The sequence below is a fragment of the Diabrotica virgifera genome, chromosome 7 (assembly GCF_917563875.1).
Source record: "Diabrotica virgifera virgifera chromosome 7, PGI_DIABVI_V3a".
NCBI classification, from domain to species: domain Eukaryota; kingdom Metazoa; phylum Arthropoda; class Insecta; order Coleoptera; family Chrysomelidae; genus Diabrotica; species Diabrotica virgifera.
The window spans coordinates 148157538-148172426 of record NC_065449.1 but is presented as its reverse complement, the minus strand read 5'-3'; the positions used below and the strand labels follow the sequence as shown (position 1 = coordinate 148172426).

Genomic DNA, 14889 nt, shown 5'->3' with positions numbered 1-14889 from the left:
AAAAAATGTGAACCGTCATGCGACACACTGTGCATGCATATATTTTTGGGGGGATATAGCATGCTTAAATAACTACGAACGTAGTCTAAAGTTAAATATTTGAACATGTAACAAATATTGCGGCCCTCGGTAATAGATCAAAAACTTTTTGTGGTAAGGGTAACTTGCCACAAAAAGTTTGCCCACCCCTGGTCTAGTTTGTTGGATTATGATATTTACCGAATTTCAAAGTTATTAAATTAAAAACTGTTTATGTATGACTGGAGGCTTATGTAATTTGTCATTATTGCGAGCTCTTTATTTTCAGTTAAATAGTTTAAACTTTTTTAGACAACGAAGATGACCATGCGGAGGTACAATCGGGAACTGATGTGATAAATAACATATTAAAAAACGAAGAAAAAGAAACCAAATCAAACAAGAACAATTTATTATTTACATCATAAAATTTATTATTTACATCATAAATGTCGAATAGTGTTCTAATAAAATGTTTATAAACTTATTTACCTACTTTTTTTATTTTTTATTATGTTATTTTATTCTAGAGTCTAACCAAGAATTGACGTGATATTTTCTATGGTTTTCAGGACAGTGTTGAGCAGAACTTTCCATCAGATGATCAAATAATTATATACCAGATTTTAATGCCCGAACTGAAAAGAGTATTTTCGATTCTAGATCAATAATGGGTTAATTTAGAACACAGCTAAGGAAGTAATAGGGAAACGACCAGTAAAAAGAAACAGAAAGCTCAATAAAGATCATGGTTCGGACAGAAAGTGAAACGAAAATGCAAAGAAAAACGGGAATTCAGGTCGTTAGGGCGAGGCCCCATTAGTCCGTTGCGACATCGTAACGGAACAACGCAGGGATGAGGCCCCATTAGTGCGTTGTGTTGCGACATCGCAACGGAACAAGGCACTGTATGCCACACCTGCCTTGCGATAACACTGCCATCGAAGAACACCCTTGTCCGTTAAAACATCGCAACTGATCGACTTCGCAACGCACTGATGGGGCCTCGTTCCGATGCGTTGTTTCGTTGCGACGTCGCAAAGCAACGCAGAGTATCGCTCTTAGGAATACACGAATTATAATACGTTTACATAAGAGTAAGGAACGGAACAAATATATTGGTAAATAAAACAAAGCGATATATGAGGTAAGGGCGGTGGTAAGCAAGGTTCATTTCAATGTTTAGCAGTTACGGGAGAATAAAATATCTTTACTGAAAGGAGATCTATTTTATAAGAACGGAGTTTTGTGGAGTACCGAGACGGGGAAACAAAGAAAAATGAGAATATACAACACCATGGTTAACACATTCACGGACACGCTGTCATTGTATACACGTATTCTTATGGAGTAAATGACTTCATATGCAGTCATGACCGCGAATGTGTTAAGAGCATATTGGTATAAGGATCCGAAACATGGAGAATAAAGGAACGCCAAAAAAGAAAAAATAGAAGCTACTGAGATGTCCATCTAAGCCCTAAGAAGAGCAAGCAGAACATCGAGATTGGACCTGGTTAGAAATGAGGAAGTAAAGCGAAGAATGAATTTACAGGAAACGGTCGTAGAATGCATTGAGAAGAAACAATTAACGTGGTACGGACATGTTCAGAGAATGGGGGAGGAGAGACTGCCAAAGAAAATTATGAAATGGATACCTACAGAAAAGAGGAAGGCCAAGAACGACATGGATACAAGGAGTAAGACGATCAATGAGTGTACGAGGATTAGAAGGTGAAAACTACTTCAGTTATTTTGACCACATTTTGATTGCTTTTTATTTTTAAAGCTCTATATTACTTATTCATAGTTATTTTAGAAATTTGATAATTTAGGACTTTTTGTAGATCTATTTGAGGATTATAATTTCTTCTTTACAGGTACTTACTGTAATTACTTTTTAAGATATGTTAATCTCTACCTAAAAGCACCAGAGCGGTGATTTTGACTGCTTTCTATTTTTGCTTTACTTCTATTTCGTTGGTAAGATATCGCAATTATAAAGTACGGAAATTAATGGAACAATGGAAATAAAATAAATGAAAGTCATAAATTAGTATTTGCAACTTTAATAAACAAAATGTGTAGACAATTGCGTATAAAATATTCTATGTTAAAAATATCAGCTGGAAGAGCTGGAGTCAAATATATTTCTAGAATCGTATCCTGGTCTGACAATGTAACTGCTTCTTGGGTAAGATAACGTACGCTTTCAAAGTTTCAAATTCAGGAAAAATACTACTAATCTCAGCATTCAAATGAATTTTATTATTTACTGTTCGTTCTATCCCTAGATTATAAAACTTTTTGTTATATTTGACAGTAAGGACTAAGAAATACTATCCGCCTGAACGAAACAAAAAGGCACCGTCGGTGAACTTCCTTAGGAGCCAGCTGCTTTTCTCCTTTTCTATCCGTGTTTCTGTAGAATAGCTCATGGTTGGTGTTGACTAAAAATTAAAATATATTAGGTTCTTAAAGATATACAGTGATGAGCGCGCTAATAACCGGCAAAATAACCCAAAAGATGGAAAACATAATACATTGCGAAACAAAAAGAGATGAAACTAGTGAAGGTGGAAATGATCGTTATAAATGTTTCCATTAATTAAAACATTACATTACATAGTTTCCCACCTTTAGACGTCTGTGACAGGAGTATTTTATAAAATTCTACTGTCACAGTGACAGTTGTCATACTCCTCTGATAGGTCTAAAGGTGGGAAATTATGTAATTTAATGTTAATTTATACGTTTATAACGATCATTTCCATCTCCACTAGTTTCGTCTCTTTTTGTTGCGCAATGTATTATGTTTTCCATCTTTTGCGCTATTTTGCCGGTTATTAGCGCGCTCATCACTGTATAATAAATATTTTAAAGTAGCAGTAGAGCATATTCTTCATACAAATTAAAGTGGACAGGAACGACTGGCAGAACAGATGAGGGAAGGTCAAGACTCAACTACGACTCTAGTATCACTGATCAGTGACAGTGCCGTAACTACCATTGGGTCAACCGGAGCAGTGCCTCGGGGCCCCGTTTGGTTGGCCGTGCATAGCTTTTAAGAAGGATAATAAAAATATGTATTTTAAAAGCCGATACCAATGAAATATTTTCAAATGGCACAATTTTAAAAAGACCTTACAGGGACACCCTATACCTCAACATAAAGTTTTAATTTATCACTGGGGAAATTAGTCTTTTCGACTAAAACGCAATTGGAACAGAACAGGGGCCCCTGAGGCCTGAGATAAGCTGGGGCCCCCGAGACCTTAACATAAAAATTTAAATTATTACTTAGGAAATTAGACATTTCGGTGTAATAAAACCTAAAATGCCATTGGAAGAGAGGACCCAGGCTAAGCTGGAGCCCCGAGACCTTTCGTAAAGATATAAAGATGTCCAGGATACAACAAGTCCAGGAAGGGATGCCTCAGGGGAGTATTTAATGGCCCATTTCATATAACATTTTTGTTTCAGATGCCCGTTAGGTTTTATACTGCCAATAGGCAATTTAACGCGAATACAAACCTACACATTGTACCCGAACAATGTAATTAACATTATAGTATATTTTTTTATAAAAACAGAAAAGATGTTATATTGATGGTACGTGCAAAATTATTTAGCTTAAAATAAGGTGATTTTAAAAATTTTTTTGTGTTACTAAAATAGCAATATATATACGTACAAGAAACTTCAGTCATGGAATGCATTAAAATGCGTTTTCAAGGGGTTAAATATCAATCATTTTTCTGGACCCCTTCCGGTGAGGGGTAAATACGGGTTTTTCCAACAAAATCTTTAATTTTCAACTAAAACTTTAGATAAGTAATTGTTTATCAATAATTAAATAACTTGGTAATCTAAAAGCTCTTTTCGTATAGATTATAATTACAAAAGCCGATGAAGATTTAATGAACAGTTTAGCAACAATTGAATTTTTAATTAAAAATTTACGGTCACTATAATAACCACAATAATTATGGTATATACGAATAACTATGATTTTCGTATAAAAAGACACTGTACCTATCTTCTAATGTACTTTACAGAATTTAAATTGGAGTATTTAAGCGGCCTCAGGAATATTTTAAAAATAAACAATTTTTCGGCTTATAAACAGATAGAATATCTCGGGAAATATTAAATTAAATTAAATCAAAACGGTATTGGGAAAAAAGCGGCAGTACGCTTCTTCTAAAAGAAAACAACCGGTCAAAGTTGACCGGCATTTACGGCAAAGATATAAACAATAAGATCATAATTTTCGAACCATCACCTTTTTATTTCGGTCCTCTTTCTCCACACCAATTTTTAATCTTTAAAATACTCAACAAATAAAACATATATTATTATAATAAAAACAATCGATATTACGAGTGAAAATTGCCAAAAATAGCAAAATTCCAAACAAAAATTAGATTGGAGAAAATGTAATCTCAAAGTTCAAAATCGGTATACGTAAAAAAAATGCATTTTCTCGGCTTCCCATGCAGCAATTTTCTTCATTATTTTTTTGTTCCCAAGTAACTCGAGTAGATCCATCTTTATTTGGCATTATTAAATGTCAAACTTGTTTTTGTTTTGTTATAATAGATTAATTTATTTATAAGAAAAGAAAACTACATATTTTTTCCAGTTGTAGACTTTTTTTTAGATAAACTTACTACAAGTGTACCTTTTAACGTTAAAAATACAAATTATATTATCATTTAAAAGCTGTATAGTTATTTAAACAATCTGTAATTAAACCAATTAAAAATTTTGTTATAATAAATAAATTAAAATTGTGGCTTATTTCCCATTTGAATATACTTGATTATAAAAATGCCACAAGAAAATAGCTTTAGAACAACAATAAATAAATTAATTTATTATAACAAAACAAAAGCAAGTTTGACATTCAATAATGCGTTAGTTAGATGGCTCTACTAGAGTTACTTGGGAACAAAAAAAGAATGAAGAAATTGCTCCATGGGAAGCCGAGAAAATGCATTTTTTAACGTAGGTATACCGATTTTGAACTTTGAGATTACATTTTTTCCAACCTAATTTTTGTTTGGAATTTTGCTATTTTTTGGCAATTTTCACTCGTAATATCGATAGTTTTTATTATAATAATATATGTTATGAGTACTTTAAACATATGAAAATTGGTGTGGAGAAAGAGGACCGAAATAAAAAGGTGATGGTTCGAAAATGATGATCCTATTGTTTATATGTTTGCCGTAAATGCCGGTCAACTTTGACCGGTTGTATCTCAGGAACCGCTCATCACAATTAAACGTTTTTTCTTTTAGAAGAAGCGTACTGCCGCTTTTTTCCCAATGCCGTTTTCATGATTTAATTTAATTTAATATTTCCCGAGATATTCTATCTGTTTATAAGCCAAAAAATTGTTTATAATTTTAAAATATTCCTGAGGCCGCTTAAATAGTCCAATTTCAATTCTGTAAAGTACATTAGATAGGTACAGTGTCTTTTTATACAAAAATCATAGTTATTCTTAATATATCATAATTATTGTGGTTATTATAGCGACCGTAAATTTTTAATTGTTGCAATTCAATTGTTGCTAAACTGTTCATTAAATTTCCATCGGCTTCTGGAATTATAATCTATACGAAAAGAGCTTTTATATTACCAAGTTATTTAATTATTGATAAACAATTACTTACTTAAAATTTTAGTTAAAAAATTAAAGATTTTGTTGGAAAACCCCGCATTTGCCGGGGAAAATTTTCGTCGAAGTAAATCGGGAAAAATACGTCTCTATGCAGAATTTAATTACGGTGAATTTTGATTTGGATGTTTTTAGTGTAAAATTAAAATCTTTGGAGTTATAGAGCAAAAATTGAAAAAAACATGATTTTTGGGCGACATTTTGTTTATAAAAAAAAGTAGCACACTATCTGCGGACTTTGCATACCTATATTATTAATATACACAATCATAAGATTCGATTCCAGCAATCAAATTGCTGGTAAATAATTTTTCCATGTATTTTGCTAATTAGCCCAGAGTACTGGGGAACACACCAAAAACAGGGATGCTAATAAGAGTGGCTTTTACACCCAATCCTGGCAAAATCGAGGAAAAAGTCCCCGACGCCGATAATTAGTGTTATGTCATTTGTACAGAAGACTCTAGAACTAATGCTCGGAAGGCATATTAGGGATGGTGTATTGGTTGAAAGTTAGATGTATCACGGGCAGTAGTTGTGTATTGAGCACGAATTTCTACAGAACCGGCACATTAGGTAATAATTCTTTCAAACTTGTAATATTTGAAATGAAGCCCAAAAAATCCACTTTTGCTTTGCGATATATTTTATATCATTTAATTTTAAACATTTTAAACACATATATATACCTTTCATCCATTCCTAAATAGTCAAAAGTTTCCTCCTCATTATTAATATTTAAAGATTGTTAATGAGTATTTAAAATAATATGACAAAATTTGAAAAAACTATTTTAATATTTTGCGGAGTGATACACCGCAATAAGCGAATCAGAGAGATATAAATAAGAGCGGTAAACATTCCATCCGGAATGAAAAGTCCTGATGATGAATTTAATATTTTAAAAATTGCAATTGCAATTATCTCATTAAAATACTTCTCATACTTTATCTTAAAATACCTCATACTTCTTTCTTTTAAATTACTGAGTTCAAAGTAATTTGAAATTCTCAACGGAATTTTTTCTTTTTCAAAAAACTTTTACTAAGTGCAAGATAGAATGTAAAACATGTGTTTTTTTAAAAACATTTTTGTTACTTATCGGCTTACCACTGTGTTCCAATGGGGTAGGTAATTAAAGTTTTTGATTTATACATGCACGGAAGTTAATGGTTGTTGTTTCAAATGAAGAGGTTGTTCTAGATTAAATAAGCAGAATCTCCTTCTAGCTTCTGAAGTTTAACAAGTACATCTAAAATTCTATCCTTAAACATCTATACATGTAGGTAATGTAGTTACAGAAGTAAATGTCTATTTTTGTTATTTGCCATAACATCGAATATATATCGTCTGGCTTTAATTCAACATTATAATGAAAGGACAAAAGATCCAATGAACAGAGTCTTTTCTTTCGTTTCCCATCTTGTTTCTGGGTAAAGCCTTTACTCGCTTCATTGTTGAAAACGAACGTTCTACACTGGCCGTTGTGACAGGTATAGTTGCCAAAATTGTAAATGTTTGGAAAAAAATCTTTATTACAATGTTCCATTACGAGGAAACTTCGGTATTTAGTTTCAAAGATGATATTGTATTACAGTTGCACCATAACATATATTTCCGCTTTTATCGTTATAAGGTAAGTATGGGAGTAATATGCAGACAATTTTTTTTTGGCAATGTTGCTTTCTCTGGAGGCAAATCCAGGTAAAAGAATTTGAAATGCTGATAGAATACTTTCGTTTTCGGTAAATCTAATTTTTAAATTGGATATAAATTAATCCGTACACTGAATAAAAACAGAAATTCAGTAGTAATTCTCAACTGAATTCGTTTGCAAATTTGTCCGCTGCGTTTGTCAGCTGGTAATTCTCGAGATTCGTAACTCACAGTCAAACAATTCTTGAAAAAGCGTTGACGTACTTAAGACAGTTTCACTGAATGATGATGCAGCATTTTCTCTTATACCTTCCATTGCACAAATGATATAATTTGTACGTTTTAGAGCTGATACTAGATCATGTGATGGACTTTGCAGGAATATAGATAGTGGCAACGTCAAACTAAGAAGTTTTTCACACACAAGCAAATAAATTATAAATTCACTTTTTTCGATTGCAGCGAAAAGTGTTGTTGCAGTCGAACAAATACTTCTCGTTTCTTGTGAAATAATTTCTAAACTGCTAACAATAGGTTTTAAAAGTTCCACAAAAATCAATACACTATGATGGCATTCGACAAAACGTGTTTCACATAAACGAATCAATCTCGTTTTTTTAATTTCACGAATTCATTCATTCACTTAAATTTTAAGAATTTCGTCGGCGCGTACATGATTACGAAAAAAAATAGGTATTTCATTCAACCATTCACTATGCCTAAACAATTTCTAATGCAGGGCAGTGACATTATATTTGATAGTGCCAAATTTAGCCTATGGCTTGCACAGTGTACATACATAAGTTGTTTTGGAAATTTCTCCCTTATCCTGGATTGTACTCCGCTTATACGACTCGTCATGTTCGTGGCTCCGTCATTTCCTTGACCAATGCAGTTATTCATATCTAAAGCTAGATAAAAGCAACGTTTTGGAATTTTTGATATATTTTCAACTGATTGATCATTTATGGGGATATAAGTCAGAAAATCTTTACGCAACATCGGCGTTGATCGACAGATATCGCACACAGAAAGACATTTGCTCGATTCCAGAAACATCACTGGTTTCATCCACAAGTATGCTAAAATAGGTGGCATTTTAAATTTTATTTGCCAATTATTTTTGAATTAAAATAGCAGCGACATTAATTATTTCGATTTGCACGTCAGGGCTAGTATATTTTAACGTCCGAAACTTACCGTCTTTTTTCTTAGGTTTTTCTAAAATATTTGACCAACTATCGTCATCGCCCCTAAGAGGAAGCTCTTGTTTCTTGTTCTCCACAAAACAAAATCGTTTCTATGGTTGGTCTAAGAGTCGCACGATTTTATTGAAGCTCCTTTTCACGATTTTTATAAATTGGAGAAACAACATCAAGAACGTTTCCTAATTTTACTTTTAGAAAGTAATTTGCATGAATTACACTGTCACAGTGATATTTAGAAATACAGTGTTTCTCAAATTTTTCTATAGCATTTTTCCATCTGTTAAACGGATCCTTTATTAAGGCTTCATGTTTTGATTTGCCTATCCCGTCACGACAAAACACCACAAATATTTTACAATATACCGCATCTTTGCTTTTAGGGTAGGCTAACCAAGACCATCTGTCAAGCCATTTGGGTTGAAACTTTTTTTGACCGAAAGTTGTAGTCGAAAAAACATACGAAGGTTTTGGAATTAAAGTGGATGGTAACATGTTTTTCTTTAAATTGTCTTCAAGAGAACCCATTCTCAAATTTGGAGAGATTTTTAAATCTTTTACGAATTTGCAAACAAAGCTGAGTATAAAAGCTTAAGCAATTATTGTAAAAAGGTAACAAATTTGTGCCATTTAATTGGCTGTTCTTAATAATAATTTCAACTTTTGTTCCTAAGTAATTTTTCTCATTTGGTAAATGCTCATCCACGTTAATAGGATTAATCATCAGTTCATTACTATGGCAGTCAACATATCTACTTTTCAAATAAAATTTTGGTATGGTTTTATACACAGTTGTAATCCTTTCAAACAACAGATGAAGCTTAGGCTTCTTTGGCTGAAATTCGATGTTCAGTTTGTTTATCAAAGGCAAAATGTGTGTTAGAAATGTAAGATAAAGTTCATATAAAAGGTCATTAAGCTTCTCCAATATATTACTTGGTCTTACAAAATCTTCCTCCTCAAATGCTTCTGCGGTAAAAAAAATAGTTTCAGTGCTCGCTATTGCCCTAAAATTTGGGTTACTATAGCCTAAAATATTTACAAGTGTTTTAATTTATGGTATTTACATATTTGAAAAACAACACTTACCTCTAGTGAAAACCATCTCGTTTCACTTAAAATATCTTGTGAGGCTTGATTTCTAAAAATTCCTGAAACTGTGAATATACTTTTAATCTTTTTGGACTCCTGGAAATATAGTTATAAACATCCTGAACCGCTTCAATTAATGACTACTTTCAAATAAAAATTCTCAGCTTGAAAAAATACGTTACTATTGTCCGAAGTGTAATTTTTTATATCTGATTCTAAGGATGTTGAAGAATCAGTTAGCGGTAAAATAACTTTTGAAGTTTAAGGAATTGAAGATCGTTCGTAAATTTCTTCATTAGATTTTGGTGGTATTGTTAACTCATATTCTAAAAAGACTCATCTAAAAAGATAAAAACTTGCATTATTTTAGATGTCGTATTACGTATGAAAATTACATTTCTTACTACGTAATTTTTACACAATTGTTCCCATTAAATTTTTACAACTTACAAAAAAAATAATCAAACACGCTCAGTAATATATATATTCATATTTGTTTTTAAGAGCGCAGGCGCAAATATTTTACAGCTATCCCTACTTTTTCTTTCTTTACAAGGCAAATTACGTGTATTAAAATTCTCACTGGTGTGGATATGTACATAAACATTACTTGACAATGACATTGTCACCCTTAACTTAGAGATGACTCTTGAATGTTCTTGAATAACTTACTTGGATAGTCGCTTAAATTATTAATTCAGGTAATAATTAACATAATTTTTTCACTATGTATTCAGTGATTTTAATAATTTTTATACTATGCAATAAAAACCAATACTTAATCCAGAAAAGAGGAAAAGTCTTTAACATCTTTAACATCAAAAAAAAATCTTTAACATCTTTAACAACAAAATACTTGGATCACAGAATATATCGTGGTCTATCTCTGCTTGGGGATCTTCCATAAATAATAAACTGTTTATTATTTAGCGGATGCGGCTTTAGGGCAACATATGACTCATACAGGTGGTAAGTGGGTCAATTAATTAGGTCATTGTGTTATAAGAGGTGACAAGCAACTGAGTTGAGCCTGTCACCTCTTATAATACAATGACCTATTTAATTGACCCACTTACCACCTGTGGAAGTCATATGTTGCCCTAAAGCCGCATCCAATATTAATTTTATCCATCCTTTGGATTTTAGGATGTAGGGGAGTGCATATAGATTTTCACTTCAGAAAAAATCAAACAAGATATAACTTTTTGTAATTTCATTAAGAAATATTTAATAAGCAACATATCAAAAAGTTCTACTCGAGAAGTGGGTGCTTCATTTTTTATCAAACAAATGAACTGCGAAATTAGATGTTTTTTAAATAACTCCGAAAATATAAATTCTAGAAAAAAACTGACTTGACCATTGAAAAATTCAGAAAATTTTACAAAAAAACCTTGGGCAAAGATTTTTCTAAAATTAAATCTGTAGCTTCTATAATTTTTTATTTATAACGCTAAAGTCACCCTTCTCACAAACATTGGCTCACTGTAATCTAGCGTACGGCGAAGTGCACGGTTGATTTATTTTAATGCAATTCTTTGAACTAATGGATTGATTGAATGAAATTTTATAAATTGGACATGAAAGAAGAATAATTCAGCTATCTTATGGTTATAATAAAAAGAAATAAAATGTATGGGCATAAGTACGGTGTGGGCGGAAAGTGAGACTTGCATGAATTTGGTTTAAAAATGTGTAACTAATACAATTTTTCTTATAAAACTCTCAATTTTGCACAAGTTACCTTTTAGACATCTTACTAAACGATGTTTCATTCAAAAAAAATTTCAAAAATTTAATTCAAATGATACGACTTCTCAAAAAATGTAATTTTTGAAAACTTTGTTGTTTTACAGAATTACTACCACTTTAAGACGGTATTACTCAAGTTTGAAGAGATTTATTACAGTTTTATAGGTGCTTTTTTAAAGCTTAGGATGTAATCTTTAAAATGCACTAAATTATTTTACTTTAGAAATGAAATGTACTATTTCTTTCTGAGAAAATTAAGAACGATAACAAAAATGTAATAAAAAATCCGAAAATTACCAGTTAAAAAATGTTTATACAAAGTGATCAAAACTTTTTTCTATAAAACTTACCTAAAATACATATAATAATAAGCTTCGACAATATTAAATGTTCAACAAAAAACATTTTAGCTCTTATACAGTAGGTATGTCTGCGTAACTTGAAACCTATTGATAACTTTTTTATTATTAGGTTTACGAAAAAAAGTTATTCTTTTTAAAATACTCTGTATCATTGTATACAGGGTGTCCAGAAACTCTACCGACAAACGAAGACAGAAGATTCCTCAGATAATTTTAAGACAATTTAACCCAATTCACCTAATCCGAAAATGCTTCTTAAGGGAGCTAGAGCTCTTTGAAGATGGCGTCATGAAATTAGTTTTTCTTAAATACCTCCAGAACGCTTCTATTTAGAAAAACGAAAATAGGTGTGCGTATTTACTTTTCAGAAATGAATCGATTCCATCCATTGCAAATTTCTAGTACCGGTCATAGGCGTCCGTTTTGGGTAGAGCAACGGGTATTTTATCGCATAACTTTTTTGTCTTTAACTTTTATGCATTTTTGACACCGGATTATTAAATTGTGAGGTATTCTAGTACTAAAAGGTACTCTTGCTTTAAGTCGGTAGGACACATCGTTTTCTAGAAAAATCGATTTGAAAGTTTTTCGTTTTTGGAATTTGAAAAAAAATTGAAAGAACTTTTCAACAAAAAACGAAGTATTTTACCAACATAAAGTAAGAGTAACTTTTAGTACTCGAATACCTCATAATTTAATAATCTAGTGTCAAAAATGCTCAAAAATTCAAGACAAAAAAGGTATGGTATAAAATAACTGTTGACCTACCCAAAAGGGACGCCTATGACCAGTACTAGAAATTCGCAATTAATGAAATCGATTTATCTCTGGAATATAAATAAATGTACCAGTTTTCGTCTTTCTAAACAGTTTTTTTTTTGAAATTTTTTTTTTTTTATTCAAAAAGCGAAAAATTTTCAAATCGATTTTTCTAGAAAACGGTGTGTCCCACCGATTTAAAACAAGAGTACCTTTTATTACTAGAATACTTCACAATTTAATAATCCAGTGTCAGAAATGCATAAAAGTTAAAGATAAAAAAGTTATGGGATAAAATAACCGTTGCCCTACCCAAAACGGACGCCTATGATCGGTACTAGAAATTTGCAATGGGTGGATTAGATTTATATCTTGAAGATAAATACGCGTACCAATTTTTGTTTTTCTAAGTAGAAGCGTTCTGGCGGTATTTAAGAAAAACTAATTACAAGACGCCATCTTCAAAGAGCTCTAGCTCCCTTAGGAAGTATTTTTGGACTAAGTGAATTGGGTTCAATTATCTTAAAATTATCTGAAGAATCTCCTGTCTTCGTTTGTCGGTAGAGTTTCTGGACACCCTGTATAATCTAACATAAAACATCAAATTGTATTAATTTTATATGAGGTATGTCAAAAAAATATGAATTTCACTCTAGAGTAAAGTAGCTTTATATGTCACAATATCGAAAATTGTTATTAAGAAAAGTTGTTTGGAATTAAAAAATATATTTCAGTGTTCAATTACATCCTTCCAATTAAAATATTGTGAATAATAAAGGCACTTAACTCTTAAGAAAAATTCATATTTTTTACATACCTCGTATAAAATTGCAAAAGTTTGATATTTGTTAGTTGTATCTTAGATTTTAGACCAGGTAGAGTATTTTATGAAGAATAACTTTTTTTTCGTAAAATTGATAATAAAATAGTTATCATACCTATTTATCGTAATAAAATAATAATGATGGGTATCCCTCTATTAAGAAAAAAATTTAAAAAAATGTTTTGATTAGAATGATGTAATTGTATATTAAAACATAGTTTTTAATTTCAAAAAACTTTTCATAATAGCATTTTCTGATATTCTGGAATTTGAAGGTACTTAACGAAATTTATATTTTTGATATAACTCGTATAAAATTAATAAAATTTGATATCTGACGGTTGAGTTTTAAATTTTTGACTATCCAGAGCATTTTATGAGGAATAACTTTTTTTCGTAAATTTGATAATAAAAAAGTTTTGCATGTGGTTCCTAGCTACGCAGACATACTGTATAAAAATTCTGTATAAGAATTTTCAAATTGTAATGCCATATTCGGATTCGGCATAATAAAAAAACAGAAACATATTTGATCAAAGTATTGTTTAAAAAATTAATAAAGTCATTAGCGGCCAAATCTGCGAATAGAACTTTTTACTTTAACATGTATATAAACTAACAAAAAAAGTTTTAGAAAAATATAAGCTTGTTTGAATTTTTCCGAAACAATGCATGTTTTCGTTCTAATTGCACTATTAATATAATTATCTAATGTTTATATTTATACAGGGTGTTTCATTGGGAAACGGAAATGCTTTAATGGTGAATAGAGGTCACCGAGCCGGTTCCAGCAGTAGAACCCCGATTATCCGTTTGCGAATTATCCGGGCTGCGGATTATCCGTGCTGTGATTTTCTATTACTTAAATTGCATTTTTGAGGTTTTACCAAAATAGCGTCACTGTAAATCACTCGACGGAAACTATACGCGGAGAGGGAGACTAATAATGAAAGATTTATTTTTTCTGTTGTCTTTTTATGGTAGGGCTATATGTATGGATATACGTACATATGTATTACAATAAGAAATAAATGTTCGGATTATCCGTGCTTTTCAATTATCCGTGCCAACGTCCGGTCCCGAGGAGCACGGATAATCGGGGTTCTACTGTACTACATTTTTTGCCCTACCGACTTTTATAACCGAGTTACAGGGTGTTTTATCGATCTTACCCATTTCATTCCTAAGCCATAACTTTAGAACCACCCTGTATATTTTTTTGATATTTGGTACACATATGTCTCATTCAAAACCCAAACGACCGACATACTAACCATAAGAAAAATCCAGGTCAGGATAAACAAAAAAATATATAGTAATTGTTACCTTAAAACAACACCCTGTATATTCAAATTTTTGAAAAGAGCACAAAAAAGTAAGTTTAATGGTTCGCTTCAATGTTTCGGCCAGACAATTTTATGACTTTAATTTTGAAATTATATTGGATTTTTTAAGAACTCTGACATTAAAAAGCAGGTATTATTAACTTTTAGTTATAAATTATTAAAGTTAATGAATAAATACTCATTTTAA

The 14889-nt window shown here is 31.3% G+C and overlaps 2 protein-coding genes across 6 annotated transcripts in view; one reads left to right on the top strand and one right to left on the bottom strand.

Annotated features, from left to right (window-relative positions):
- Positions 1-505, top strand: part of LOC126888286 (box C/D snoRNA protein 1) — a 96059-nt gene extending 95554 nt beyond the window's left edge. Inside the window, exon 4 of the mRNA XM_050656415.1 lies at positions 331-505. Within this exon, the coding sequence (XP_050512372.1) occupies positions 331-446 (116 nt within the window). The 3' untranslated portion in view covers positions 447-505. The remainder of the gene's footprint in view (positions 1-330) is intronic.
- A 1566-nt stretch (positions 506-2071) lies between these two features.
- The window catches only part of LOC126888284 (uncharacterized), a 66004-nt gene continuing 53186 nt past the window's right edge, over positions 2072-14889 (bottom strand). Inside the window, exons 8-10 of one of the 5 annotated variants that reach the window (XM_050656410.1) lie at positions 9658-10000; positions 8564-9597; positions 2072-2468 (exon numbers count right to left, since the gene is read on the bottom strand). The gene's annotated coding sequence lies outside the window, so the exon portion shown is untranslated. Of the gene's footprint in view, positions 2469-4345; positions 9598-9657; positions 10001-14889 lie in introns of those variants that run through there. The other 4 variants (XM_050656411.1, XM_050656409.1, XM_050656412.1 and 1 more) reach the window with 4 other exon arrangements.